The 27,371-nt window shown below is 60.9% G+C and overlaps 1 protein-coding gene across 1 annotated transcript; it reads left to right on the top strand.

The window, feature by feature from the left end:
• Positions 1-27,371, top strand: LOC143404994 (protein-arginine deiminase type-4). The gene is made up of 16 exons (XM_076863304.2): positions 1-92; positions 8,674-8,854; positions 11,190-11,256; positions 12,782-12,867; positions 13,984-14,101; positions 15,171-15,296; positions 17,643-17,821; positions 17,922-18,025; positions 18,686-18,797; positions 20,077-20,184; positions 23,096-23,250; positions 24,110-24,254; positions 24,351-24,453; positions 25,182-25,252; positions 25,500-25,640; positions 27,138-27,371. The coding sequence occupies exons 1-16, from the start codon at positions 1-3 to the stop codon at positions 27,369-27,371; spliced, it is 2,022 nt and encodes a 673-aa protein (XP_076719419.2).

The following is a 27,371-nucleotide window of genomic DNA, read 5'->3' as shown; positions in this document are numbered from 1 at the left end:
ATGGCGCAGGGGACAGTGATCCATGTGGCCCCCGAGCAGCCCACCCACGCGGTGTGCGTGCTGGGCACCGCGACCCAGCTGGACGTCTGCGGGTGAGCGGGAGCCTTCTGGACATGGGGGGCAGCGGGGAGCCGGCGCCAGGGGCTGGTTCTGCCGACAGCTGTGGCCCAGGCTCAGGCTTCAGCCCTGGTAGCGGCTGCCAGGGGCACAGCTGGAGAGATAAGCCGGGCAGCCGGGAGGGGCTGGGCTCAGCAGCGGCTCCTTGGCCTGTGCGGGTGTGGGGTGTGGGGTGTGGGGTGCGGGGTGTGGGTGTGGGGTGTGCGGGTGTACGTTCCCAGGACCTCACCACAGATGAGTCATTATGGGGCAAACAGAGGTATCAGAGAGGGTCTGGACTTGCCTGAGGTCACACAGCCTCCTGACCCACACCTGGCTCACAGTGCAGTCTGTTGTCCACACTGGTTTCCGAGCCTCCCTGGTGGGGAGCGGGGGGACAGCTGGGCCGTGACATGGGCTCTGGCATGAGAAGACCACTCTAGGAACTGGCCTGCTGTGAGCTATCGGGTGGCCTTGGGCAACTAAGCCTCAGTGTCCTCATCTGTGAAATGGGTCAACACCCACCCTGGACAGGCCATTGGGATTTACTGTGGAAAGGTGTGAAAATGCTTGTCAGCACCCAGCATGGTGCTGGGCGCAGCTCTCGTGGTCGTTCATTCATTCAACAAACGCCTGTTGAGTACCTGCTGTGTGGGGGCCTGTCCACTGTGGGTCACCCAGGATGGTGGAGGGTGCTCTCTCAGGACAGCGCACGCCGTCGTTGTGGCTGTGGTGGCCCTCGGCTGCCTCCACCCGGTGGGCACCTGTGGTCTTGGGTTGGGGCCACGGGAGCACCTGTGTGTCACCCTGGGGTGTGTCACCCACTGCCTGGCCCAGGAACAGCAGCCAAGGCCCAGGTGACCTCCTAGGGCCATGGGGTGGCCAGAAACGGAGAAGCCCTGGAATAAAGGGAAAAGCGCGGCTGTGTCCCTGGAGACCCCCGAGGATGAGCTGTGGTGGCGGGTGGAGGGAGTGGAGGGCCGGGCCACCCCCAGCATGTCCAGGCCAGCCCTCTGCCCAGTGCCGAGGAGCCGTGGGGAGCTGGCTGGGCTGGTCAAGAGGAGGGCACTGCCCACACCTCTCAGAGGGACAGGTCTCCCACCCACAGGTGCCTCAATACCCTTGTCTCCTCCTCCGTCATCAGACACGGAGCTGGGCACGGTCCCCTGACTGTGTCCAGGGCGATGGCTGACGTCGGTATCGCCCTCCTGCCCGGGGCTCACACAGCTGCCCCGAGAGGCAGACAGCGCTCAGGGGTGTGTGCGAGGCCCTGGGTTCCAGCCCCAACGCCACCAGAGGGGGATCCTGAGGCTCTGAGTGGCCAAGTGACCCACCCGAAGCCCCGGCTACTAAGTTGGGGAACCAGGACTCAAACCCAAGCTGCCCGGCTCCGAACCCTCCCTGCCCGTCGGTCCCTGCACCTGCCAAGCCTCCCTGTCACCTCCCATGTGGCCAATAGCCCCGGCCAGGCTTCCCCCACTTCTGCAGGCGGAGCCGCCCCCTCCTCACCGGCTCTGCGTCCTCGCCCCCTCCCCGGCAGCTGTGCCCTCTGTCCCCAGGCTCAGAGTCCCCAGGCGTCAACAGACAAGGTGCTGGGGCAGGAGCAGGCGCAGGGCTGCGGGCGCCTCTTCAGAGCCGCGGGGAGGCAGAGCCTTGGCGCTCACTTGTTGTTCGGAAGCCGCTGTCCCTGCCCCAGGAAGTGCCCGGTCCAAGCCCCCTTCAGCTGGGCTGAACGCCAACCCCTGTCAGAGCCAGGGCGGCATCGGGACCCGCTACCCTGCGCCGGGCCTTCTCTCCTGGTCTCTGTGCCCGTGGTGGCGGGGACGGAACCAGGGCCTTAGCACGGAGGCACGCCCCCGACCAGCTGAGCACGTCCCCAGATCTTGATTTCTGACCTCAGTGACCACAAGCAAGACAGGACCACGTGCCCATTTTACAGATGAGTGAACCAAGGCTGCGGGAAGCGAAAACACCCACCCAAGGCCACGCGGAGTGGACTCTAACCCCTGCCCCCCAGCTCGCACTCACCCCTTCCGAGTGTCGCGGGGCTGGCGCCTGGCGCTGGGACTGCTCCCGGTGGGCAGAGCCCGCCCGCCCCCAGAGGACTTGAGGACACCTGGCGATCGCGTGGCCAGGAGGTGCCGACCACAGGGGACGGCTGTCACTGTGAAGCCGCGGCAGATGGGTGCTCTCCTCCTCCCCAGCATCTCCCCCGAGGGACAGCCAGGAGCGTGGGCAAGTCTGGGACTGTCCCTAAGCATTTACTGAGCTGCAAAATGGGGACAGGAATCCCTGCCGGTGGGCGGTGGAGAGACGCGACCATGAAGGCATCCAGTGTCCGCAGGGCGGCCTTTCCTGCGGGGACCGCGGGAGCCTCTGAGTGCCAGCACACTGTCCTACCTCTGGTCATCAGTGAGGAGATGGTGCCACAGCTGGAGGGGACGTCGCTGTGTGGGCTCTTGTCCCCGGCGCTGGCTCTGCAGAGGGTTCCGGGAGCTTCAGGAAGCTTCAGCCCTGGATCTTCTCAAGGTCACACAGAGGACGGCCCCCAGATGTGTATGGGGTGACTTGTTTGGGAGCTGAGAACAGGGGGAGGAGCCACCAGCGAGGGCACAGCCCCGCAGGAGTCCCAGCCGGGCCACCCGAGCAGGCCTCGCTGTCCCATCCTCGGGTTCCCACCTGGCAGGTGGTGACAGGCCTGGAGGCACCGCTCTAGACCCGGCAGGTGGCCGACCCACATGTCCTGCCTCCCCCGTGGCCCCTGGAGGAAGCCGTGGAGGGAGAGGGAGCCCTGGCCCAACGACGTGGCTTCTCATTGTCCTCTGAGTCCCGCCTCGACTCGTGGCAGTCCCCTCGGGCCCCACCCTCCGGGGTGCCCTGCAGCTGGGAGGCCTGGGGACACCAAGCCCGGGAGAGGGAGCCCAGGCTTCGTGGGCCTTTGGTCAGGTGGGTGACACTCGGTGACGTCTCTGGGGACAAGCTGAGCTGTACCTTCCTTTGCTGTCACTGTCCTGCACCGGGCAGCAGCCACTCCGGTGCCCCGGCCCCACCCACAGGAGCTCACAGCCCTATGCCGGCTCCAGAGGTGGAGCCCAGACCAGGAGGTCCGTGGCCAGGCCCAGCTCGCAGCCGTTGGAAGCACCGGGTGTCCCCTGCCTCTCCCCAGCTGGCCTGGGAGGCTTCCCGGACACTGAGGCCCAGCCAGCGGCTCGTGGAGAACCCGCTGACAGGCCTGGCCACACGCCCGCACACAAAGCCACACGTGCAAGTTCAGGCCTGGCCGGCTGCGGGGGACAGACTGGCCTCGGTGCTGTGGGTCGGAGGGGCCGGCACACTCTGTCCACGCCCACCTGGCTCTCTCCTTGACCCCGTGAGTCAGCTCAGCCAGGCTCAGGTGACAGCCTGGTCATCCCACTCCCTGGCCCGTATGGGCCTGGGGACCAGGCTGGGAGCTGTTGGAAGGCTGCCACCTGTGTCCAGGGGACACCTGCTATTTGAGATCCACAGATGTAGACTGGGTTCCTTGTCAAGGAGGACTTGGGGAGCCCACCGTGGGACCCCAGATCCTCCAGCCTGCCCCACCACCTTCGGGTCCAGCACGAGGTCCGGCAGGTGGCGGGAGGTGCGGAACGTGCCATGTTAACTGTGTTTTAGGGGAAGACTGTGCCTGGCACAGAGTAGGTGCTCTGAAGTGTTTGTTGAGTGAATGCAAGAACTGACCACAGTGTCCTGCCACAGTGTCCGGTGCACTCTGGCACACAGTTGCAAAGTCTTGTTGCAAAATCTTTGTGCAACGAGAGGGCGGGAGGCAGGTGTGTGGTGGCCACAGCTACTCAAAATATGTGAGTCACTGCCGCCGCTCACCAGGGCGGGGCCTCCGGTCTCAGGCTCCTGGGGCACCGTCCAGCCTGTCCCCACGGTCCTGCTTTGTCCAGACACCCTGACCCCGAGTGTGCTGGGAACTCAACAGGGGCCGGAGGAGCAGAGGAGCAAAAAGAAGAAGCGAGACCAGAGGGAGACCTGTGGGCCACACTGGCCCCGTCCCCTGTCACCCTGGGAGCGAGGAGCCCCTCCATCCTCTCAGCTGAAAATCAGCAGCTGTGCCCGGTGCCCACTCAGGGCTCCTCCCCTACCCTGGTGACCTCAGGCCTGCTCCAGGGCTGCACCTGTCCCCTGGGCCTGGGTGACTCCCTGCCCACAGCTCTGCCCTGCCCCCAACTCGGTCCATTCGGGGCTGCTGCCACCTGGTGGCCCACACAGACACCTGCCTTCCGCGCGGTCCGCTAACCTCGCTGACCCCTGCCCGTCCCTGTCCCTGGGCTGGGTGGGGGCACGGCAGCATTAGAGTTCTCCCTGGGATCCCGGGGACCATGTGACCAAGCGCCTGGCACCTGCAGTCCCGCGGGTGTGGGGCCCTGGAATCTGCGTCCCTAACAAGCTCCCAGCCGAGGCGGCCATTGCTGTCGGCGAGGACCACGCTGGAGACCCCTGGTCTTGAGGAGGAGCTTGGTGAAGGGGGGCAGGGAGGGGACAAGGAGGGGCAGGCGCAGAGGAAGAAGCAGCTGCAGGTGGCGGCAGGGGCATCTGCAGGGCCGCGAGCAGACCCCGGTCTGTCACTGTCGGCAGGTTGCCTGGACCCGTCGCTTGGCCTCTCTGAACCTCGGTTTCCTCATCTGTAAAATGGGGACAGCAAACCAGGCCACGGGGTGAGCGTGAAGTGGGGTTAGTGGCCTCGTGGAGGGAGGCCACACGCTGCAGGTTTGCCCTGGTGAAGGATCTCGGTGACACCATCCCACAAGAGAGGGTGCCACCTGGAAGATCACTGCGGGTGACACCGATTCCAGCAGGGTTTGGGGGAGGGGGAGGGGGAGGCCCACCAAGATGGCAGCTGCGTTAGGTTCCCTAGGCCACTGTCACCAAGGGCCACACTCCTAGTGACTTCAAACAGCCTTCCTTCATTACCTGACAGTTCTGGGAGTCACAGGTCCAAGCCTGGGTCTCAGGGCTGACGACGGACGTCGGGGCCACGCTCTGCCTTCGGCTGCGGGGGAGACCCCACGCCTCACCTTCCACATCCCGCTAGCTGGGGCTTGTGGCCACTTCCAGAGTGACATCCCCCGGCCTCTGCTTCCTCCACCACGTTTTCTCACGCTGTGACCCTCCTGCCTCCCTCTTATAGAGCCCTGGTGGCTCTGTAGGGCCCCCTGGGTAATCAGGACAATCTGCCATCTCAAGGTGGCAAGTCTCCTCTCCCATGTAAGGTGGCAGCCCCAGGTGCCAGGGATTGGGACACCAGAGTGGGGCGTGCTGGGGCTCCTGGAGTCTGGGTCTTGTGTCTCCCAAGGGCCCCTGGGTTGAAGTGTGGTCCTCAGCTCGTGGTGCTATTGGGGTGGAAGAACCCTCAGGAGGCGGGGCCTAGTGGGTGCCCGATCATCAGGGTGTGTCCTTGAAGGGCTGTAGGAACATGTCCCCCCATCTCTCTGGTTCCTGATGCCACAAAGAGCACAGCCCCCCTGTGCCACACACTCCTGCCATGATGTTCCCCGTTGCCACAGGCCCAAAGTAACGGTCCAAGCAACGATGGGCTGGACTCTCTGAAGCCGTGAGCTAAAACAAACCTTTCTTCCTTTTCAGTGATTGCCTCGGCTATTTTACTATAGTAACGCAGAACTGGCTGACACAGGGCCCACACACTGTTCCTAATTCTCTAACATGAAGGCATACAGCTTTTAAGATAGAGATGAAAACTTTTACCAAACTGAAAATAGAAAACATGATCCTAAGTGTGTGTGTGGCGTCCTGGCATGAGTCTCCCACACGCTGGAAGTCAGCTACAAGTCCTGAGCCATTCTTCTGCCTGTGGATATTTGCACTGTGTTGTGCTGCTCAGTACGAGAGAAAAGGCTGCTCGGAACCTTCCGGAACATGTCTCCTGGAGTATGTGTGGAAGAGCGGCTCCGGTGTCTGCCCAGGTGTGGCGTGGGGGGTCGGGTTGGCTAATGTCTGTAACCCCAAGTGGGCAGAGAGGTCAACGCCACGGTCCTGTGAGCAGGGGGTTGGCGCTTCTGTTGAGTCACGTGGTCTATAACATACTTGTCACCGACTGAGTGGCATAAATCCTGTCCCCTTACAGCCTTGACGTTCTCACTTCCCTTTGGGAAGGGGAGGCTCTGTGCGCCTGTCGTCCACTTGTGTTCCAGCCCCTCTGACTGCCTGCTGTGTCTTGGGCCGTTTCTTTTCCCACCAGGTTGTCTCCGCCGTGTTGATTGGCCGGCGGGCTTTACGGATTCTGGACGCTGAGCCTGGGTGGGTTTTGTGCTAGGAGCGCATTCTCCATAGACCGCGTTTGTCTTTTCACTTTATGGTGACTTTCAGCAAACAGAAATTACTGATTTTCATCGAGCGGAATTTACTCATCTTTTGCTTTGTTCTTCCTGGTTTTATGTCTTGTTTCAGAAGAACATACAGATGTGCTCCTGCCTCGTCTTTCAAAAGATTCCGCAGGAGCCAGTAGCACACACCTGTAATTTCAGCCACTGGGGAGGCTGAGGCAGGAGGATTGGCACAAGTTCAGCCTCAGCAATTAGTGAGGCCCTGCCTCAAAAATAAAGTGGACTGGGGATGTGGCTCAGTGGTAGAGTTCAACCCCCAGTACTAAAAAAAGAAAAAAAATGATTTAAAGTCCTGCCACGGACACTGTAGTCTGCCTGGGGCTGACATTTTTTGAATGGTGTGAAGCTGGGATCGATTCTTTTCTTTTATTATTTGTCCAATTTAATTGTTTGTCACATGATTGAGCAAATGTCCTGCACCATCTGTGACATAGTCCACTATCCCCAGTTCTCTGCAAAGCCACTCTGTCGTGCACCAAGTAGGACCTCTGAGTCGCACCCCCCTTTGTCCCAGCCTGGGTCGCTCCGACCCCATCCTGATTTCCATGGTGTCCTGGAAGTCCTACACAAGGTACAGCAAGCCCTCGCGTTTACCTTTTCACTTTTAAGAGTAGCTTGGCTCTTGGTTTCCCAGGTGTATTTTCAATTCAGCTGGTCAAGTTCAAGGAGAAACCCTGGAATTACACAAATTTACAGATCCATTTGGTGAGAATTCGGAGACCTCAGAGTACCCCAGCTCTCTTTATCTCCTGCCAATTTAAATCCTGCCTCCTTTTCTCCCACAGGTTTGACATTTTCCGCCAGGCATGGTGGTGCCCACCTGTAGTCCCAGGGGCTGGGGAGGCTGAGGCAGGAGGATGGCAAGTTCAAAGCCAGCCTCAGCAACTCAGTGAGAGCCTGTCTCCAAATAAAATACAAAAAAGGCTGGGGACGTGACTCAGTGGTTGAGTGCCCCTGGATTCAATCTCCATACCACAAAAAAAAAAAAAAATTGAATGTTTTTATGACTTTATAGATGATTTTTTTTTTTAATTTACCAGAATATTTTCCATTTTATTTGTTCACCATTCTTTCCTGCATCTCAGATCAGGCCTCCAGCCTCAGCTACCTTCTTTGTAAACTATACCTTCAGAAGTTGCTTTCCTGAAACTCTTAAAATTGATCTTAAACTATCAGGTTTTGTTCAGCTGAAAATGTTTTTATTTAAAGATTTTTGGGACGGGCACAGTGGCGCATGCCTGTCATCCCAGTGGCCTGGGAGGCTGAGGCAGGAGGATCCAAAGTTCAAAGCCAGCCTCAGCAAAAGTGAGGCGCTAAGCAACTCAGTGAGACCCTGTCTCTAAATAAAATACAAAATAGGGCTGGGGTGTGGCTCAGTGGTTGAGTGCCCCTGAGTTCAATTTCCAGAACCCCCCCAAAACAAGATTTTGGGGGACAGTAAATTCTAGGTTAACAGTATTCTTTCATAATGCAGTGAAGATATTATTCAGCTATCTCCTGGATTTCATTGTTACCGTTTACAAGTTCACATTCAGTCTAATAATTACTCTTTTCTGACTTTTCTGTCTGAATGCCTTCGAGACTGTCTCTCTATGTACTGAGGTCATGTGGCTGGTTGCCTATGAGCTGAGAACATCTTCTAGGTGGTTTGAGGCCAACGTCATTAAGCGGGGATCTTCGGTGTCGATAATAGCGTGGATTTTGTCTGCTCACTGATTTTGTCTGGTATTAGCAGACCTACCCCCGCTCCCTTGGCTGCCTTTTGGTTCCATTGAACCGTGGTGCATGCACATGGGTGCTCATTTAGGGGGGTGGGCTCAGCAAAGCTTTAAAAAGTGTATTTCACCCCTGATCCGGTGCTTTGTAAGAGTAAGACGCTCAGGAACATCTGGTCTGCCACCATTCCAGAAGGAGAGGCGCATGCCGTGTGCGGCGGGTGTGGAGGAAGCCTCTGGGTGTGCAGTCGCTCCGTGCACACATCGGGTGTGAGAGCCTTCGCTGTTTTTCTAGTTCCAGTGTAAGCTGGCCAGGCCCAGGGACTCTCTTCCTCTCGTCAACCCCTGACCGCTTCTCCTTGCTTTCTCCTGGGTTCAGAGTAAGCGCTAGTGCTGCCTGCAGCTTACGCCTACTGGCCTGCTGGGCCAGGCCCCTCCTCACTGTCCCCGTCCCCCTGTCCCTTCCACAGCTCTGCCCCAGGGGACTGCACCTCTTTCAGCGTCAGCGCCTCCCCAGGAGTGGTGGTGGACGTTGCCCGTGGCCCGCCGACCAAGAAGAACCGCACGGGTTCCTCCAAGTGGCCCCTGGACCCAGAGCTGGAGGTCACCCTGAGGGTGAGAGCGGCCAGTGCTGTCACAGGTGACCAGAAGGTGGGTGACAGCGGGGGTGCAGGTGTGGAAGGACGGGGGCGGGGCAGCTCACACAGGGGCCCTCCCTTTAGCCCCCCAGAGCCTCCTCTCCTGGGGGTGTCCCACCACAGTGTCCTCACACACAGCAGTGTCGGGCTACAGGGTCAGGATCAGATTCATCCGTTCAGCCAAAGCTTAAGGAGCACCCCCAGCTGGGGGGGGGGCAGCAGCACGTGCTTGTAATCCAGCGACTCAGGAGGCCGGGGCAAGAGGCTCTCAAGCTCAAGACTAGACTCAGCCTCTTACTGAGGCCCTGCCCCAAAACAAAAGTAAAAAGGGCTGGGGGTGTGGCTCAGGGTAGAGCGCTCCTGAGGGTCTCAATCCCCAGCACCAGACAACAACCAAACACTGTTGGGACTGAGGGTCTCCCTAGACGATCCAGCCTGACTCCTCAAGACCTCTATCTCCATCAAGCTCTTTATCCTCCTCAAATCTACAAAGACGTCCCCCACAAACAAGGCCCTATTCAGGGGTTCCAGGAATTGGAATGTGGACCTATCTTTTGGGAGGCTGCCATTCAACCTACGCCACCCCTCTGACTCTAGATGGTCCCGGCAAGAACCTCCGGGGTTCCCACGGTCATTAACTCCTGGGGGAACAAGCCAACCAGGTTCTTCCCTGGGGACAAAGCATTGTCACCTGCTGTAGGAACACAGATCTGTCCAGGAAGATGTGCTCAGGGAAAATATTTCTGGAAGAAGTGTCAAGCTGAGGATGATATAAAAGACCAGCCGGGGAGCTGGGTGTGGTGGCACACAACTGTAGTCCCAGCAACTCGGGAGGCTGAGGCAGGAGGATCGCAAATCTGAGGCCAGCCTTACCAACTCAGCAAGAGCCTAAGCAATTTAGCAAGAACCTGTCTCAAAAAATAAAAAGGGCGAGGGATGTGGCTCCGTGATAAAGTGCACCTGGTTCAATCCCTGAAATAATAATAATAATAATAATAATAATAATACCAGCCTGAGAGAGGGAAAAAGCAGTGAGCCCTACCTGGAGGGGTGACCTGTGTGCACACTGAATGAGAAGAGAGACAGGCGTTGGGGAGGCCAAGAAGTTCTTGTGACCAGGTGCAGAGGGACAGGGAGCCGGCACAGAGGGTTTGGCACCGGGAACCCCAGTTTCGGGGAGCAACGGGAAGCCGAAGGGCGCCTCCAGCCAGGCCTGCGTTGGCGTCTTAGATGACGGGTCGGCAGCCGCCGAGGGGAAAGCTCGGTTCTTGCCCGTCCACTGACCATTCAATACTGAGGACAAGGCTTCGCGAAAAAGGGAAAAGAGGTCTCCTTGCTTCCCGAGCAAAGGAGAGCACACAGGAGCGCCCACCCTGGGGACTCAGCTATGCCCCTGCGGGGGTCCAGTTCGCCTGCAGCCTCGGGAGACCACGAGGCTTAGAGCCGCAGCCCCCGGGTCTGGATCCCTCCGCGCCTGTGGTCCCTGAGCCGAAGGACAGAGAGCAGGACAGACAGTAGGCCAACCTGCCTCCCCATGGCCAGGGAGGGAGAGAGGGAAAGCCCAGGGAGCGGTCAACAGGCCACAGCGGAGCAGCGGTCAGCATGCAAAGCCCGAAGCTGAGAGGCAAGGTCAATGCCAAGGTCCCGATGCAAGCCATGGCGGCCCAGGTACTGCTCTGGACGCCCACTGTCCCCTGGGCATCCCGGCAGGAGCCTCTCTGCCACGGCCCTGGGTTTCCTTGGGTTTCGTCTTGGACACTCCCCGGCCACTTGCGTGGGTCAGTCCAGATCCCCGCCCTCCTGTGGCAGCTGGGCCAATCAGACGTGATCTCCCCAGATTTATTTTTTTTGGGGGGGCGGGTGCTGAACCCAGGGTCTCCGCACCTGCTAGGCGCACGCTGCACCCACGGGCTCCAGCCCTCCCTGGGTTTTGAGCCTCGATAAAGGGAGTCCGTGGTCCTCCAGCTCCCCAGCACCTGCCTCCGGAGACCAGCACCCCCAGAGCTCCTGCTCCCCAAACCCCCGGGGCGGGGAGGTCCTGAAGTCTGTCCCTCCCTTCTGCTTGCCAGAGTCCTTTCTGGGGCTCGTGACCGACAGTCCCCTTCCAGGGCCTCTCCAGCCCCATCCCCAGAGGCCGCGCCCCACTCCCCTCAAGATCTGCTCCGGGGGCACCTGCTCCTACAGCCCCCGTGGCCTTCCCGGGAGGCCCAGCCCCTCCATTCTGGCCTCCTGTGGGACCCTCTTTAGCACCAAGGTCTCTGGAGCTGAGCTGAGCTGGCCCACGCAGGGGTCCAGACCCGTCTGGGGAAGGACAGAGAAGTTCCTAACGGTCTGCCGCCACCCCGCAGGTTCGGATTTCATACTATGGCCCTAAGACGCCACCTGTCCAGGCCCTGCTGTACCTCACCGGGGTGGGTAAGTGACCCCAGCCTCTGCAGGTCACCTCACCTGGGGAGGTCACCCCTCCGCCTATTTTAAACATAGGCCAGCAAAGGGGCCATCTCCCGCCCAGCACAGAGGAGCCACAGAGGGGCGGACCTGGGAGGGCCTGGCGGGCGCTGGAATGACATGGGAGTGACTCATTTCTCAAGTCAGGAAGAGGGTGCAGGGATTTCAGTGCACAGTCTCTGCACCTTTTTGACTCCTAGTATGTTTATAACAAAAGTAGATGACGATGCTGTGTCTCCGTGTTCCCCACGTGTCATTACTTACACTCCACGTTCAACATTTTTGGTCTTATCAGAGATCCATCTCTACTCCCATTTATTCAATATTTTTTTTTAATATTTTATTAGTTGTTGATGGACCTTTATTTATTTTTATGTGGTGCTGAGAATCGAACCCAGTACCTCCCACATGCTAGGCAAGTGCTTTACCACTGAGCCACAATCCCGGCCCTGCATTTATTCAATATTCTTTGTGGAATAAAATCCATTTTCGGGATGGCTTGAGCCCAGGAGTTCCAGGACAACTCGGGCCACATAGAGAGACCCTGTGTCTAAAGAAAAAGAAAATCCATTTTTGGGCTTCATCTTAAACAATGTATACTAAGTATACAAAGAGCATGTGAAACCTTCCGGTTTCATCTCACCAGCGAATCTTGTTCTCGAATCCACATTTAAACAAGAGAGCACTTCCCGTGCCAGCCCATGTGCTAAGACTGGACATTTAAAACTTACAACAATGTGGTAAAGTCAGTACGATCATCATCCCACTTTCCAGGTGAGGAAACCGAGGCACAGGAGGTAAACAGGCTTGTCCAAGGTCACCCATGCCGCCGGGTCGTGAAGGGGTGACGAGGCGCAGACACTCGGGACTATATTGTCCTGTCGCTGCACTAATACCGTGGTGTGGCTGTGTTTAACAGGTCACTGGGACAACCTCAGGGGGGACACGGTCACAGATGATGCCGTGGGCACGCGGGTCTACCCTGCTGGAAGGACAGCGTGTCCTCTCTCCCCACAGGGAGGGAGGACCTAGAATCAAGCTGTCTCAGCCACACCATTCATTGGTCACCGCAGGGGACTGGGGCTGCGATTTGTCCCTGGTGCAGCACGTGTGATAAAGAGCAGATGGAAGGGTGCAGCCCGTGTCTGTCACCCGAGGTCACTGAGGACTGGGCCGGAGTCCTTGAAAGCAAGGCTGGGTGACCTCGCAGGGCTCCGTATGGAACACTTACGGGGTGCCCGGGAGTTGTCTCTGAAATCCCTGGGTTTCAGTTCCCTATTGGCGTCATAGTCACGGCCCCGGAAGGACAGCAGGACAGTCAGAAGCCTCGGCTCTGCTCTGAGTGTCAGCCAGACTTCCTGAGGACATCGGGGGCTGTCCCCTCTGAAGGAGAGGCTCCCCCCCCTCCTGGGGAAGGGGCCATCCATGGAGGCCAGGCTGAGAGCCCCGACTCCGCACCTCACCAGCCCTCTCCTCTGTCCTGTGGTTTTAGAAATCTCCCTGCAGGCAGACATCACCCGCACGGGCAAGGCCAAGCAGCCGGGCAAGGCCAAGCCGAGCAGAGCCGCGAAAAACCAGGTACCGGCCCCAGGGCTGCTGTGGCCCCACTGGGCTCTGGCGCCTCCTTGTGGCGATAGGGTGAAATGGCAGTCTGTGTCCCGGGTCCCATGTTAACTGGGAAAAAGAGAGACATGATTCAGGAAGACAGAAAAGGAGAAAATTAAAATCACCAGCGATGTTTTGGCTTGCATGAATCCCATATCTTTTATGAGACCATATTCTTCCTGGTTGGGGGTTCAAATAATGTATTGTCTGGAACCTACAGCCACCCAGTTTTTACACAGCAGAGGAAAGGTGTGTAGGTAGGTCAGAAGCCCCGCCCCAGGCCTTAATGACTGACAGGAGAGACCCCCACGGTGCTGCCCACGTGGGGTGATTAATAGGAGAGGGAGGAAGGGGAGGGGGCGGGCGGAGGGCGGCAGCCCCGGGGGCCTGGAATGTTGTGGAAAGATGGGGTGCTGGTGTGTGGTGGGCCCCGGAGACCCTGAACCTGAGGGGGTGTGCATGTGTGCCCTGGGGGGGGGGACAGAGCTCCCTGGTGGGCTCAGACAAAAGCATAGGAAGGGCAAGGCCGTGGTCAGCGGTGGAGCTCTGGCCTGGCAGCACTGAGGGCCCGGTCCGTCCCCAGAGCCTTAAAAATAGGTGGTTGGTTTGTTGAGTGTGGAGAAGAGGGAGCCCCTTGGGTCCCCCAGTCACTCCCGGGGTGAAGGGTGAAGGGGCTCCTGCCACTGAGGCTCTGCCCCTTAGGTCCCTGCTCGGGGGGCGGGGGCAGATGGTAACCGGCCGCCTGCCGGGAACAGGACCCCCAGTTTGGGGAGTGAGTGGCTGTGAGTTCACATAACAGTGACGATGGGAATCAGGAGCGTGACGTACGTGAATGGCAGACCTACTGGGCTTGTCAATCCGGCACCTTTTTGAAAGCTGTTGCCCGTTTTGGGCTCCTTTTTAAAGGTTGTTGGCCTGTATTTTAGGGGGGTTCGGTTCTGACGCTGGCAGACACCCTCTCTCGGGACCCGAGAGCTGCCCCGTGTGGGAGCGGGATGGCAGCACAGGAGAGGAGAGGGGAAGGGGCTTCTCCAGGGCCGGGGTCTGCTGGGCGTCCTCAGCCTGCTCCTTCCCTTCTGGTGTGCGCAGAGGACCTGGACCTGGGGCCCCCGTGGACAAGGGGCCATCCTGCTGGTGAACTGTGACAGGGACAACCCCAGCTCTTCAGGCATGGACTGCGAGGACGAGGAGGTGCTTGACAGCAAAGGTAAGGCCCTGTGGCCAGCGCACTGAGTGTCCTCAGTTAGTGTCCTGGGTGTCCTTAATAAGCCCTCCGTCCACGTGACCTGGGCCTCAGAAGGGCCTCTGAGAGGCGGTTGCTAGAGGTCCATTTTACAGGTGAAGGAATGGACAAAGGTCCTGAGAGGGCAGGTGACCTGCCCAAGGTCACACAGCAGTCCGAGAAGAGCTGGACCAACCCCAAGTCCCTGATGCCTCCCAGAGGCTCCAGGTTCCATGCCAGCCCCACCCAACACAGACGTCTACCCTCCTGGGACCCCCCAATCAACCAAAACGAAATTGCCCCCAAATCGTATCAGAGTAGCTCCTGAGGTCCCTCCTGTCAGCCGCACACTGCTCTGAGTCGCTCTTTCAGGGCTCAACCCAGAACTTAATGGAGGGAGAAACCCAGGCACAGAGAAGTTAAGCAACTTGCCACAGGTCACACAGCTAATAAGTAGCAGACTCAGGATTTGAAGTCCGAGCATCTAGACACCAGGGTAGATTGAGGGACACAAGGACAGGATCAGGCACAGGGTCTCTGCAGACACTCCTCAGGGATGTCCTTATGGGGGGGACACATTTCCCACCTACCCTGAAAAAGGGCACTAAGGGACAGAGAGTGGCAGCCCGGGGCAGCGTTGTGGCCTTGCTGGGGGAGCTACTGGGATTCCTAGAGATGGACGCGTTTCAAGTTGTCTGCAGGTAGCCTGAGGCCGGGGGACAACCTCTGCTCAGTGTCCGGCACCTAGTAATAATCAAAGCAGCTGCCACCAGGGCAGTTCTGGGGCACCAGGCACGGTGGGTGACAAGCACCTGACGTGTTCCCCTCATCGCCACCGGCTCACGGTGAGGTGAGACTCCCCTGCTCCTGGGCTGATGGGGAGCAGGCACCGAAGGTGGAGGACCCTCCGCGCTCACCAGACCCAGAGCGCAACCCAAAGCCAAAAAAAAAGTCATTTAAATGCTGGAAAGAGGTGCAGCCAGGTGCCACCAGGAGGTGGCTTGTAGGCGGTCAGCCTCTGGGACAGTGGTCTCAGGCCTCGTCCTCCTTCCAGACCTGCAGGACATGTCCCTGGTGACCCTGATCACCAAGACCCCCAAGGACTTCTCCAGCAAGCACCAGCTGGTGCTGCACGTGGCCAAATCCGAGATGGACAAAGTGCGGGTGTTTCAGGCCACGGGTGAGTCTCCCGCCCGCACTCACCCTCTGACTCGTCCTCCCGTCTTGGCTTCGCTCCTGCCCCCGCCAGCGGAGCGCAGAGATCTGTCAAATGATTCCTGAGCAGCTACTGTGTGCCAGGTTCCAAGAACCAAGGACACTGCTCCCCGCAAGACAGACTCTGTGTCCACTACCTCCCAGATGAGGGGCACGTACGAGAGACAGGAGTCGAGTCTCGTGCTGGGACCGTGGGAGAGGTGGGCAGGAGCCAGGCAGGGCAGGTGTTTGTGGGCTTCTCCTAAGAGCAAGGGGCTGCAGCCCTACCCAGGGGCAAAGCGCTGTTTCTGGGCCTGGGGTTTAGCACGTTTCACGGTGTGTGCTGCTCTGAGGGCACTCAGCCCCGAGGGAGACAGGGGTCACCCTGGAGCTAATGGCTAGTTTTTGGGTTTTTTTTAATTGATGCTGTATCCTATATGAACGTCTCTGTCTGGGGATAAGGATGAGTTGCTGTAGTGTTTTGGGGTTTTTTTATGTTTGTGGTTGTTTTTTTTTTTTTTTTGTACCGAGGATTAACCCCAAGGTCACTTAACCACTGAGTCACATCCCCAGCCCCCTTCTTTTTAATTTTTAAACTTTATTTTATTTATTTACTTTTTTTTTAGAGAGAGACAGAGAGAGAGAGAGACAGAGAGAGAGAGACAGAGAATTTTTCTTTATTTTTTAGTTTTTTAGTTTTCGGCGGACACATCTTTGTTTGTATGTGGTGCTGAGGATCGAACTCGGGCCGCACGCGGTGCCAGGCGAGTGTGCTACCGCTTGAGCCACATTCCCAGCCCTATTTATTTACTTTTTATGTGATGCTGAGGATCGAACCCAGTGCCTCACACATGCTAGGCAAGTGCTCTACCACGGAGCCACAGCCTCAGCCTTTTTATTTTTTATTTGGTGACAAGTTCTTGCTGAGTTGCCTAGGGCCTCTCTAAGTTGCTGAGGCTGGCCTCAAACCTGGGATCCTCCTGCCTCAGCCTCCAGAGCTGCTGGGATTGCAGGCGTGCGCCCCTGTGCCTGCCTGGGTGCTGTGGCTATTAAGAGCACACAGCGGTGGGAAATGGAACCGAACACAAATCATGGCAGGTGACAAGTTACGGCCGCTGGGCATTTGCCGTTTGATGGCTCTGCACCTTTGGTGGCTTCACATGAGCACCTGGCCCCAGGCTGGTCTGGCTGATGGGGGATGGGTGAGGTACCCACCTCGCTCCTGACACCCGACAAGCTGCGAATGGAGGTGGGAATGGGGGTGGGAATGGGGGTGGGAGGGCAGAGGGAAACTGACACTGTCTCCTCATGGCTGCCAGGCCACGCGCCAAGACCTAGAGGTGTCTGTCCTCTGTCCCTACGGTGGTCCCTCTGACCAGCCTCCCTCCCTCTCAGACAGACCCCCCCCCCTTGTGTACGGAGTCAGCTGCAAGCCGACTCCCCATCAATGCATCCCGCTAACTCCTCCCAGTTCCTGCCACCGGGGAGTGACCGGCTCAGTTCTGGGCACAGGGCACAGAGCTATGAACACACCAAAGCCCTGTCCTGGTCCCTTCATCTTAGTGGGCTGGGAGAGACGACAGGCAAATAATCAAGCAGCCCTCGTCCGAGTCCACAGGGCGGGGAGTGGAGCTGGGCGTGGGGTCAGGCCTCTCCCGACCCCGAGGGCTGTCATTTGAGCAGGACAGTTAGGGACAGCCAGGTGGATACCTGGGGGAGGGCGGGCAGGTGAGATTGTGCCAGGGCTAAGGGAGGGGCTGCTGGGGGGGGCAGGGGGCAAAGGGGCGGGGCCGGGTGGCACGTGGTGGCATTGGCTTCTCCTGGGGGAGGGCCAGGGAGGGGTCTTGCAGGGGCACCCCTTGATCCAGCTCCTTCACTTCCAGTCCCAAGTGATCCTGCTGTCACCGGCTTGGTGACAGCTTCCTGCCCCTGCCCAGGCCTCACCCCTCTGGGAAGCCCTGGGCCCCTGGGTCACAGCGGCTAAGGCAGCACCTGTCTTAATGGCCTTTGCTGTCCCCTCCCCCACGTGCTCCCTGGGGGGTGGGGGACACGGTGACCCTGCTCCCACCCCCAGTGTCAGCTGGGACAGGAAATGACTGAGGGCTGGTGTGTCGTGGGCTTCGGGCAAAGTCAGAGTGGCCCAGGCCCCTGTGGTGCCCCTCTGTCCCCCGCCCAGGAGCGCTGTCCCGGGGGGTTGGGTCCTTTTCTGCTAAGGTGAGGCGCAGGCAGACGTGGGGCTGGGTGTGGGGCCTGGGGAGGCACCCGGGACGGGGCAGGGGAGAGCAGGGTCTGCGGAGGGAGGTCGCGGACCTGAGCCTCCTGCCCTGGCCAGGGTGCAAGCTGCCTTCCAGGTTCAAGGTGGTGCTGGGGCCGGGGCAGCCCTGTCACCTGGTGGAGCTCCCGGGCGGCCAGCACAGCAGCGACTTCTACCTGGAGGGCCTCACCTTCCCGGACGCCAGCTTCCCGGGGCTCATCTCCCTCGGCGTCTCGCTGCTGGACGTGTCCAACCCGGTAGGCGGGGCCCGGGCCGCGGCCTGGCTGGGGCAGGGGGCAGAGCCGGCAGGTGGGGGCCGGGCTGCCGTGACGGCCTCTCCTGTCCCCTCCCCTGCAGGAGCTCCCCGAGGCCCTGGTTTTCCAAGACAGTGTGGCCTTCCGCGTGGCCCCCTGGATCATGACCCCCAACACCCAGCCCCCCCAGGAGGTGTACGTGAGCAGGTGAGGGGCCCCGAGCACTGGGGTCCGGGTGGCCAGGAGGGGCCCAAGGTCTGGATGCAGCACTCGCTGTGGGTGACCCAGGCTCTGGGCCACCTTTCAGCCTGGCTGGGACCGTGAGGAGGCAGGGAGTGGTCCTGTCTGAGGCCACTGCTCCCGTAGAGGTTGCTGGACCTCGAGGATAAGCCCCTCTGTCCCTGAGCCGGGTTTCCGGGCCCGGGACTGCTGCGCCGGTGGCTTCCGGGAGCTTGCTTGCAGGCTCCCTCCTGGCTGAGCCCTGAGCTGCACCCCGTCTCTGGGATGGGGTCCCCCTGCGTGCTGCAGCCCTGGTGACAGTGCTGGGGCCCCAGAGGTCCCCTCTGCTCTCCCCTTCCAGCTGCTTTGGAGGCAGAAAGAGTGACAGGGGAAGCCCGTGGGCAGGCAGCCAGCCAGGCGGGCTTCAAAGCAAGCTGGCCCCGGGTGGCCTGGCCTTGGGCAGTGGCCTCCCCGCGGGCTGCTCCTTTGTGGAAGGGGTCTCTGTTAGTTCCTGCTTCGTGGATTCTTGGAGGGGAGTCCCTGTCCAGGTCACAAGCGTCTCCAGGGCCCCTGTGTCGCCTCCCGGCTCCTGCCAGGCCTGACCTCCAGAATCCGGAGCCTGACGAGCTGCTTCTGGAACCTTCCTAGGATCTTTGACAACGAAGACTTCCTGGAGGCAGTGGCTGCCCTGGCCAAGAAAGCCAAGTGCAAACTGACCGTCTGTCCCGAGGAAGAGAACATGGATGACCAGTGGATGCAGGTGAGTGGCCCTGCCCGGGGGGCAGGGGAGCGGCCAAGTGTCCAGGGACCCCTGGCGCTCAGCCTAGCACCTCTCTGGGTGGCGAGGGCGGAGCCTCAGAAAGTCCTTGCTGGTGGGGGGCCGGGGGGGACTCAGGCCAGTGGCTCATCTGACGTTAGTTGTGGGCCACCCTGAGACCACCACGCGGGTCACCAAGGCAAAAGCCACCTTCCTGCTGGAAAGTGCTAAGCCCAGGAGGTGGCCCTCGGTCAGTTTGAGTGGCCTTCCAGGGCTCAGCCACCAGCCAGGCCACACCCCACTCCAGCGCTTTCCATGGCTCCCATCTCTCACCTGCTTCCAGACCCTCCCAACACGCTGCCTCCCTGAGCTGGTGCCATCCGGCCCCCTGCAGGCGGTGGACACGGTGTTGGCACTCGGGGCCTCTGTGGTAGTGCCCCCCACGCTGCCAGGGGCACCCGGGGGTGTTCCTCAGCTCAGCACCGAGCCTGGCACCAGACCCCTCTCCGCTCCCTGCCGAGCCTTCGGCACCCCCCGCCCCTGGCCCTCCTCCGGCCTTGCCCACTCTGCCTTCCCGTCCCCCACGTCCTGGGCCTGCCCACCAAATCCCAGTTCAGACGCTGCCCCCCCCCGGTGAGGATTCCCTCTCTTCCTTTTGGTTCTCTAAGTCGCCTCCTCTCTCGCCACTGGCGGCCACTTTCTATGCGCCCCTCCCCCCACAACGGCAATGTCAGGTCCACCGTGATTCCCAGCAGATACGTCCTTGGCACCCTGCCCGTGGGCACCGGCCCTGGAGGCAGATGTGCTCCAGACGCGTTTCTGAAATCCTCCTGCACCTCCCTCCCCCAGAGGGTCTGGGCCTCCTCCGTGGAGGGACCAGGAGCTGCCTGCTGCTCCCCTGGCCCCTCCGCTCCAGCCCCCCCCCCAGGGGTCTCCCCTGGCCCCTCCAGCCACCCTGGTGCCCCTCAGTGACCCCCGGGCCACTTCCGACCCTGGGTGCTCGCTGCCGGGCTCCCGGGCTCTACGCCCTGACGACAGTGTCCTTCACCGTGTCCCCAGCCCAGGGTCCACCCCGAGGGGGAGAGGGCTCTGCGGGCTCCGCTCTGTGACGGGGCCATCACCGGACACCAGCTCTGCTTCTCACGGCCCCTTCTCTGGGGTCAGACTCCTCGGGGGGATTTGCCCTTGAGGCCAAGGGCGAGGGCGTGAGGCAGACTCCGGGCCCATCCGGGCACTGGGAGTGGACCCGGCCCCGCGCCACGGCTCCTGTCTGCCCCCCCAGGATGAAATGGAGATCGGCTACACCCAGGCCCCGCACCAGACGCTGCCCGTGGTCTTCGACTCCCCGAGGGACAGAGGCCTGAAGGACTTCCCCATCCAACGCGTCATGGTACCTGCGTGGGGTGGGCAGGGGGCACAGCTGCCCAAGCCCCTCGCCGTGAGGCCCCTGCCCCTCGCCTCTTTCCCGCCAGGCCCGTCCCCGCCCGGGGAGCCCAGCTGCCCACGCAGAGGCCCGCTCCGGCAGGTGGGGCCTGTTATGTTTGTCATTACCATGATACGACCTGGTGGCCCTTGCCACCCATGAGGTCAGCTCCTCCTCAGGACAACCCTGCCTGGATGCAGGCCCGGTCCGGCCACCCACCTGCTCTGGCTGCACAGTGTGGGTGGGGCAGGACCCATCCATTGGGTGGGGTCTGATTTCCCGGGGCCCCACTGAGGAAGTTTTAGGATCGACAGCCATTTCCTAGATGTGACGTTACAGCCAACGCTGCCACACGTGGGAGTGGGAAGTGACAGTGTTGATGAGTCAGTATGTCATTTGTGGCTTGACTGAGCTGGCAGGTTGGTGCAAACTCAGCACAGAATAATAATTAAAAAATAATAACAATAACGATCGCATTTGTTGAGCACGATGCACTGACTCACTTAACTTGTCCACGTTTTCTGGAGATGTTATCGGTGGGCCCATTTTGCAGATGAAGAAACTGAGGCTCAGAGTGGAGAAGTCAGGATTCAAACCAGGCCCGTCCAGCTCAGAGAGCTTGCCCTTCCCCACCCCACCTCCCGCTTCCCCAGGAGGACCCCAGGCCTGCACTGTGGGCCCCGGCACCCAGAGAAAATGAGGAAGGGGAGTGGGCACAAGGTTGGCCAGGATGAGTGGAGCATCCTGCTCCCCTAGGGCAGGGGAGGCGGCCCTGCCCACACCTGAGGCTTTGGAACGGAGCCTGGGTCTAGTCAGCACCTGCCTCTCCTCCCTGGCTGCGCCTGCCCTCACCTCCTGGCCGCGCCTGCGCTGACCAGTGGAGGCCGTGTCTGCTTGGGCACCCAATCAAGTGGATCCCATCTCAGGAGCATCGGCACCCACAGGCCAGCTCCACTGTGCCAGCGCCCCCTCCTCAGTCCACCCTGCTGAGTGGCCCTCAGTGGCCCGGTCTCCTACTTTGACACCCCGAGAGTGACCACGGCCAGTTCTTCGATGTCATGAACTGAACCTCGGGAGTCCAGCGGACAGACCTCACATGGCCTCTCGCCTCCCCTGCAGACAGCCTTGGAGGAAGGGGCTGCAGCAGCCTCTGGCTAAGCAGCATCCCGACCCGAATCACTTAGAGTGAGAAGATCCAGAGTCCAAGTCCAGCGCCACCAGCTTCCGACTCAGCCTCCTCCAGCATCATGGCTGGCCTCTCTCTGTCCCTCCCCGGCTCCAGCCCCCCAGGCTCTTCCCATTCTTCACCTCGGCCACCTCTCCCTCGTCTCAGGACCTTTGCACGTGCCAGTCTCTCTGCCAGGAAGGTTCTTCCCTGCTCCGGGGCTGGAGTTCACTTCTCAGCCTCAAGTCCTACTCCCTCCCCATCTGAAGGAGACCCCTCCCAACCCCTAGCACTTGGACTCCAGCCCTCTCTTCTCAGCCTCCGTGGGGCGGGGGCGAGCGGCAGGCGTTTGGAGAGCAGGGGGGGCTGGAGATAAAAACGTGGGCGTTATCAGCTCGCGGGTGGAATTTCACGGGATGAGCCAGGACCCAGCCAAGAGCCAGTGAAACTGGAGAACACAGGAGACCAAGGACAGGCCTGGCCCTGTCCCCGTGCCAAGGAGGCCGAGAAGGAGCCACCGGGAGGTAGGAGGTGACCTGAGAGCTCACGGTGTCCTGGAAGCCAGGAGCTGAAAACATGGGCGAGACCAAGTGGACCCGGCTGCTGCTGGTGGCTGTGGCCTGGTGCCCACGAGGACCCTGACCAGAGCAGTTTCGCTCTAACTGCAAGTGATGGCTTTAAAACTCTGAAATCAAGGACCCCAGGAGATGACGCGTCTCCCCCAGAAGACCCCCCGGGTGTGTCCTGCGGTGGCCCCATGGAATCCCGCCCTGTGGACAGTTGATTTGTGGCAGGGCGGGGCTAGGGCTGCAGCCCCTTTTGGGGTGGGACAGACGGCTCATGCCCCTCCCATGTCTGTTCCCTCGTCCGCAGAGCCTTTTGGTGGCAGGAGGGACGTCACCGGTGTGACGTTAGGAAGTTAGGAGCCTGCAATCCTGGATAATGGGCGGGGGGGGGGGGGTCCATGTAAACTCAAGGGCGAGAGGAGGGGTGGGCGGGGGAGGCAGGGACGGGAGGGTCTGGCTTGGAAGATGGAGAAGGAGCCACAGCCCAGCCGGACACCAGGAGCTGCAAGGGACGAGAAAACAGCCCCTTCCTGCAGAGCCCCGCGGGGGACAGCCTGCCGTGCCTTGACCGTAGCCCTCCTGACGGCAGAGTCCCACCTCCAAAACTGCCAGAGAGCAGCCTGCGTTATTTTAAGCCACTAACTTGATGGCAAGTTGCTACAGCGGTCATGAAGCTCATGCAAGGGGTGAGCCATGTGTCTCTCCCTCTCCCACGAGGCCCACGTGGAGACACTGAAGCCTTTCTGAGGAGTCCGTTCCAGCCCAAGAGCTGGATGCACTTGGTGTGGACCCAGGGCACCCATCAGGATAGTCCAAGTTCCACTCCTTCACCAGCTGGAGACAGGACCCGAGGAAGCCCATCACCACTCTGACCTCAGGCTCTTCTTCTGCAAAACAGAGATAAAAAGGAAAGTTTGCAGATTCGTCACTACCCCCAGGTGATGGCTCACAAAGCAGCTGCCACGTGCTAAGGATGCTGCCAACGCCAGTTCCCTTCCTTGCCCCCCGAACGATTCAAAATTCCTGCCACCTCCCCCAGGAAGAGCGGCGCCTGCTCTGTACCTGGGGCTGGTGACTGGATTCCTTCCGGCTCATCCCTAGATTCGCTCCCCACGGCCTCCAACTCTTGGCTCTTCTCCCCCCTCAGGGTCCAAACTTTGGCTACGTGACCCGCGGGCCCCAAACGGAGGAGATCACTGGGCTGGACTCCTTTGGGAATCTGGAAGTGAGCCCCCCGGTCACCGTCGGGGAGAAGCAGTACCCGCTGGGCAGGATTCTCATCGGGAACAGCGGCTACCCCAGGTAAGAAGGGCAGGGACGCCACGGAGGCCAGGACCCAGGTGCCATGGAGAACCAAAGGGCAGGCGGAAGTGTCCCCTGCCCACTCCCAGCCCAGGAGGCTCAAGAGACCTTAGGGAGCGAGAGAGGAGGGGAGGGTGGGCGAGGAACACAGAGCCCCAAACAACGTCCAGCTCTGTGGCTTACGTCCTGTCATGGGCCAGGAGCTGGAGGCGCAGCCGTGAATGACCAGACAGGTCTCGGCCACTGTGCTTGTGGGGGACAGATCATGGGTGATCTCAAAAAGTGAGAAAACAGAAAGGGCAGAGAGGAATGGGCCTGGGTTAGGGTGACAGGGAGGCCTCTCTGGAGGAGGCTCTTTTGAGCTGAGTCCTGATGACAGTAAGGACACAGCTGTGTGGACACCTGGGGTAGAATGTCCTGGTGGCTGATCGAGTGCATGCAAAGGCCCTGAGGCAGGAATGAGCTTGGTGTGTTCATGAAGGCCAGGGCAGCTTTACAGACTGAGAAAGAGCAAGGGACTGACTCACATAAGGCTTGCAGGAGAAGATAGAGGCTCAGAGAGGTGAAGCAACGTCCCCAGTGCTGCACAGCTAATAGGGATTGCCAGCTTTGGCTGCACTGGGTTGGAATCCTGTGCTTCCCCATAACACCAGCAGCTGGGCTGGTCCCACAGGCAGTGCTAGGCTCCGTGTTAGTGACCCGTGCCTCAGTTTCCCCTCAGCGAAAGTGGAATGACAATTCCTAAGTCCCTCAGATGTGAAGGGACATGATAAGGGGGCTTTCTGGGATCCTGAAAGGCCCCCGTCCCTCGGGGACCCCCGCTCCCCTCCCCCTAACACCCTCCATCCCTGCGCTGCAGCGGCGACAGCCGGGAGGTGCACCAGACCCTGCAGGACTTCCTGGGCGCCCAGCGGGTGCAGGCTCCCGTGACACTCTACTCCGACTGGCTGTCCGTGGGGCACATCGACGAGTTCCTGAGCTTCGTCCCAGCACCCGACAGGAAGGTAGGGCCCCGGGACTGAACCTGGCCAAGTCCACAGCCCCCAGCAGGCCCTTCCTGCCGGCCGGGGACGAGCTGCCCTCCACGTGTTTCCGCCCAGGGCTTCCGGCTGCTGCTGGCCAGCCCCAGGTCCTGCTACCGGCTGTTCCAGGAGAAGCAGGAGGAGGGCCACGGGGAGCTGCTGCTGTTCCAAGGGGTCAAGAGTAAGTGGCCGTCCCCTGGTGCCGTCACATGGCCTTCTACTGCCGGCAGGGACCACCCAGGCACAGACCTGTTCTGAGCACCTACTGTGCAGCCAGGCACTGTGTGCCGAGTGCTGGGGACGCCCGTGGACAGAGCAGAGGGCCCCAGGGCTATCTGGTGGGGCCCCGGGAGGACTCCCTGGAGGAGGTGAGAGCTGGCAGGGGGACGAGGTGGAGGGAGATGCGCCACCGGGAACAGAACGTGCAAAGGCCCAGAGGCAGGAGAGAGCAAGATGCGTCCAAGGACCTGAGACGTTCAGCGCCTCTGAGCACAGGATGAGACTGGATTTCTTCAATAAATCCTACCAACATGGGGCGGGTCAGAGGTTGAGAAAACTCGGCAGAACTGGCTCCTTTTTTCCCTCTTTTTGGAGTGCTGAGGACGGAACCCAGGGCCTTGTCCTGGGGGCCCAGGCTCTGTCACTGACCACACCCTGGCCTGCGTCCTCCTTCTAAGTGGGATCTCCGGAGACCGGGTATCTCAGGGGGTGGGAGGCACAGTCTCAGGGATCCGTCCCGCGCTGTCCCCGTGTCTGTGACAGACCGTCCCTCACAGGCTCAGAGCAAACCTGCCTGCGGGGGACTGTGGCCGTCCCCGGTTCACAGATGGGAACACTGAGTCGCCGCGGCACATGACGGAAGGGGCGTCGACCTCTGCCTCATTTTTTCCCCTTTTTTCTCCGTGACAGAAAAAAAGCAGCAGAAGATAAAGGACATTCTGTCCAACAAGAAGTTGAGAGAACACAACGCCTTCGTGGAGGTGCGGAGTCCGGGTGCCCTGAGCTGCCCCTGAGCTGCCCCTGAGCTGCCCCCAGGCAGAAGGCAGGGGCCCCCACAGGCAGCACGCCCTGGGGTCCCTGAGGGCGCTGGCTGGCCACTCTCCATGCCAGGGAGCCCCAGGGCCACCAGTCACCTCCCCGACCCCCGCCCCCGGGCTCTGCCTTGGGTCTGGGGGCCTGGCCCCACGCTCCCCTCCCCCCACCGACTGCCACCTCCCCTCCGCCCAGAGCTGCATCGACTGGAACCGCGAGGTGCTGAAGCGGGAGCTGGGGCTGGCCGAGGGGGACATCGTGGACATGCCGCAGCTCTTCAGGCTTGTGAAGAACTCCAGAGGGACCCCCAAGGCTGAAGCCTTCTTCCCAAACATGGTGAGGAGGGGCGGACCCCACGCACATCTTGGCAGGCGGCCTTGAACCCAGGAAGGCCAGCAGGGTTTGGCGGGTCCCTAGGCTCGGGGGTTGCGTGGCCCTGGGCAGCTCGCAGAGCCCCTCCCGGCCTCTCGGGACAGTGCTGCGACCTGTCGCCACCTGCCTTTGCAGATGAGGCACAGAGAGGTGAGGTCTCTGGCACAAGGACACACAGCTGGCAGGAGACGGGAGAGGGAGGTGGAGCCACTGTCCCTAGGTCCCCTGCAGGGGTCAGGGGAGGGGCAGGGTCAAGCTCTCAGTTTCTTAAGTGCCCCGGAGGGGACCCAGGTGGAGCAGCACCTTCAACTGGGCTCTGGGGTGCCTCCCGGGGCGAGGCTGGACCCCATTTCTGAAGGGCGGGCAAGAACCTCTGGCCGTGACCTCCGAGCACATCCTGGCACCACCCCCGGCCTGTGGTCCCCTCATCAAAGGATGCCCAAGGGCCAGATGGAGGCTGCACCCGGGTCTCCTGGCGCCGGGGGCTCTGGTTCAGGAGGAGCCAGCGTCCCTCATGGAGGTTTGCAAACTGGGTTCCCCAGGGCCCTGGGTGCCCAGGCAGGGCCTGAAGTCTGGGGGTCCTGGTGGCCCCTGCTTTGTGCTCGGAGGCTCTGCAGAGGGTTCTGTCGGGAAGGAAGCGTTCCCAGGCCTAGAGCCTGAATAAAGCTCCTCGGCCCAGGCCCTTGGTTTCCTCTCCCGCATGGCCGAGCCCGCGTCCTGGTGCAGGGGGGAGCGCAGCAGCCCTGGGGACGGTGCCAGGGGTCTCAGGGAAGGGATCGGCTGCGGGTGGCTGGGTTTCGCGGTGCGAGGCCCCTGGGGGGAGCAGGAATGAGCCGGCACCAGCTCCCAGGAGCCCCTGGAGAGGCAGGGTTGGCGGGCACAACAGGCCGAGAGACAGCCGTGAGGCGCCCTCTCCAGGGCTCGCGGCCCAGGAGGCTGACTGTGTGCTCACTGCGGGCCCAGTGCGCATTTAGGCTCCTTTGGTTGATGTGGCTCAGAAAGGTGAGGTGACCCACACGAGGTGACACAGCTCTGGAGGAGTGAAGCTGGAACCCACACTCACATTGGCCCCAAATCCCGCCTTCCACCTCGGCAGGCCACCTCCCGGTGCCATTGACAGACGTCATGCTACGGAAAGGGCTCCCAGGCCTCGGCATCCCCACGGTGCGCCAGGCACCAACGCGGATGGGAGTGACGAACTGCAGGAGCCCAGGGGTGTGGGGCCCAGGGGGGGGGCGTCAGCGCTGGGCCTTGATGACAGAGTTTGCAGACGGTGGCCGAGGGAGGATGGCACAGTGTGGGGCGCTCGGCCCTGGAGTCCCGCAGGCCCCTGCGCAAGCCCTGGCCTGGCCGGTGGCCTTAGACCACCGAGTGTCCCTGTCTGGATCTCGGTTCCTCGCCTGTAAAGTGTGGAGGGAGGGGACACTTGCGCGGCCCTCACCTGGACCCCCCCCCCCGCAGGTGAACATGCTGGTGCTGGGGAAGCACCTGGGCATCCCCAAGCCCTTCGGGCCCCTCATCAACGGCCGCTGCTGCCTGGAGGAGCAGGTGCGCGCCCTGCTGGAGCCGCTGGGGCTGCACTGCACCTTCATCGACGACTTCTACACCTACCACGTGCGCCATGGCGAGGTCCACTGCGGCACCAACGTGCGCCGGAAGCCCTTCTCCTTCAAGTGGTGGCACATGGTGCCCTGA

Source organism: Callospermophilus lateralis, chromosome 7 (assembly GCF_048772815.1).
Source record: "Callospermophilus lateralis isolate mCalLat2 chromosome 7, mCalLat2.hap1, whole genome shotgun sequence".
In the NCBI taxonomy this organism is placed as follows: domain Eukaryota; kingdom Metazoa; phylum Chordata; class Mammalia; order Rodentia; family Sciuridae; genus Callospermophilus; species Callospermophilus lateralis.
The sequence above is the reverse complement of the archived record's forward strand: the minus strand, read 5'-3'. Positions and strand labels throughout refer to the sequence as shown.

What these genes read in the sequence shown, in the direction of transcription:
- LOC143404994 (XM_076863304.2), top strand. Translation starts at nt 1, where the DNA reads ATGGCGCAGGGGACAGTGATCCATGTGGCCCCCGAGCAGCCCACCCAC. An exon ending in AACACAACGCCTTCGTGGAG is followed by an intron (nt 25,253 to 25,499) that starts GTGCGGAGTCCG and finishes CCCTCCGCCCAG; the next exon opens with AGCTGCATCGACTGGAACCG. An exon ending in AAGCCTTCTTCCCAAACATG is followed by an intron (nt 25,641 to 27,137) that starts GTGAGGAGGGGC and finishes CCCCCCCCGCAG; the next exon opens with GTGAACATGCTGGTGCTGGG.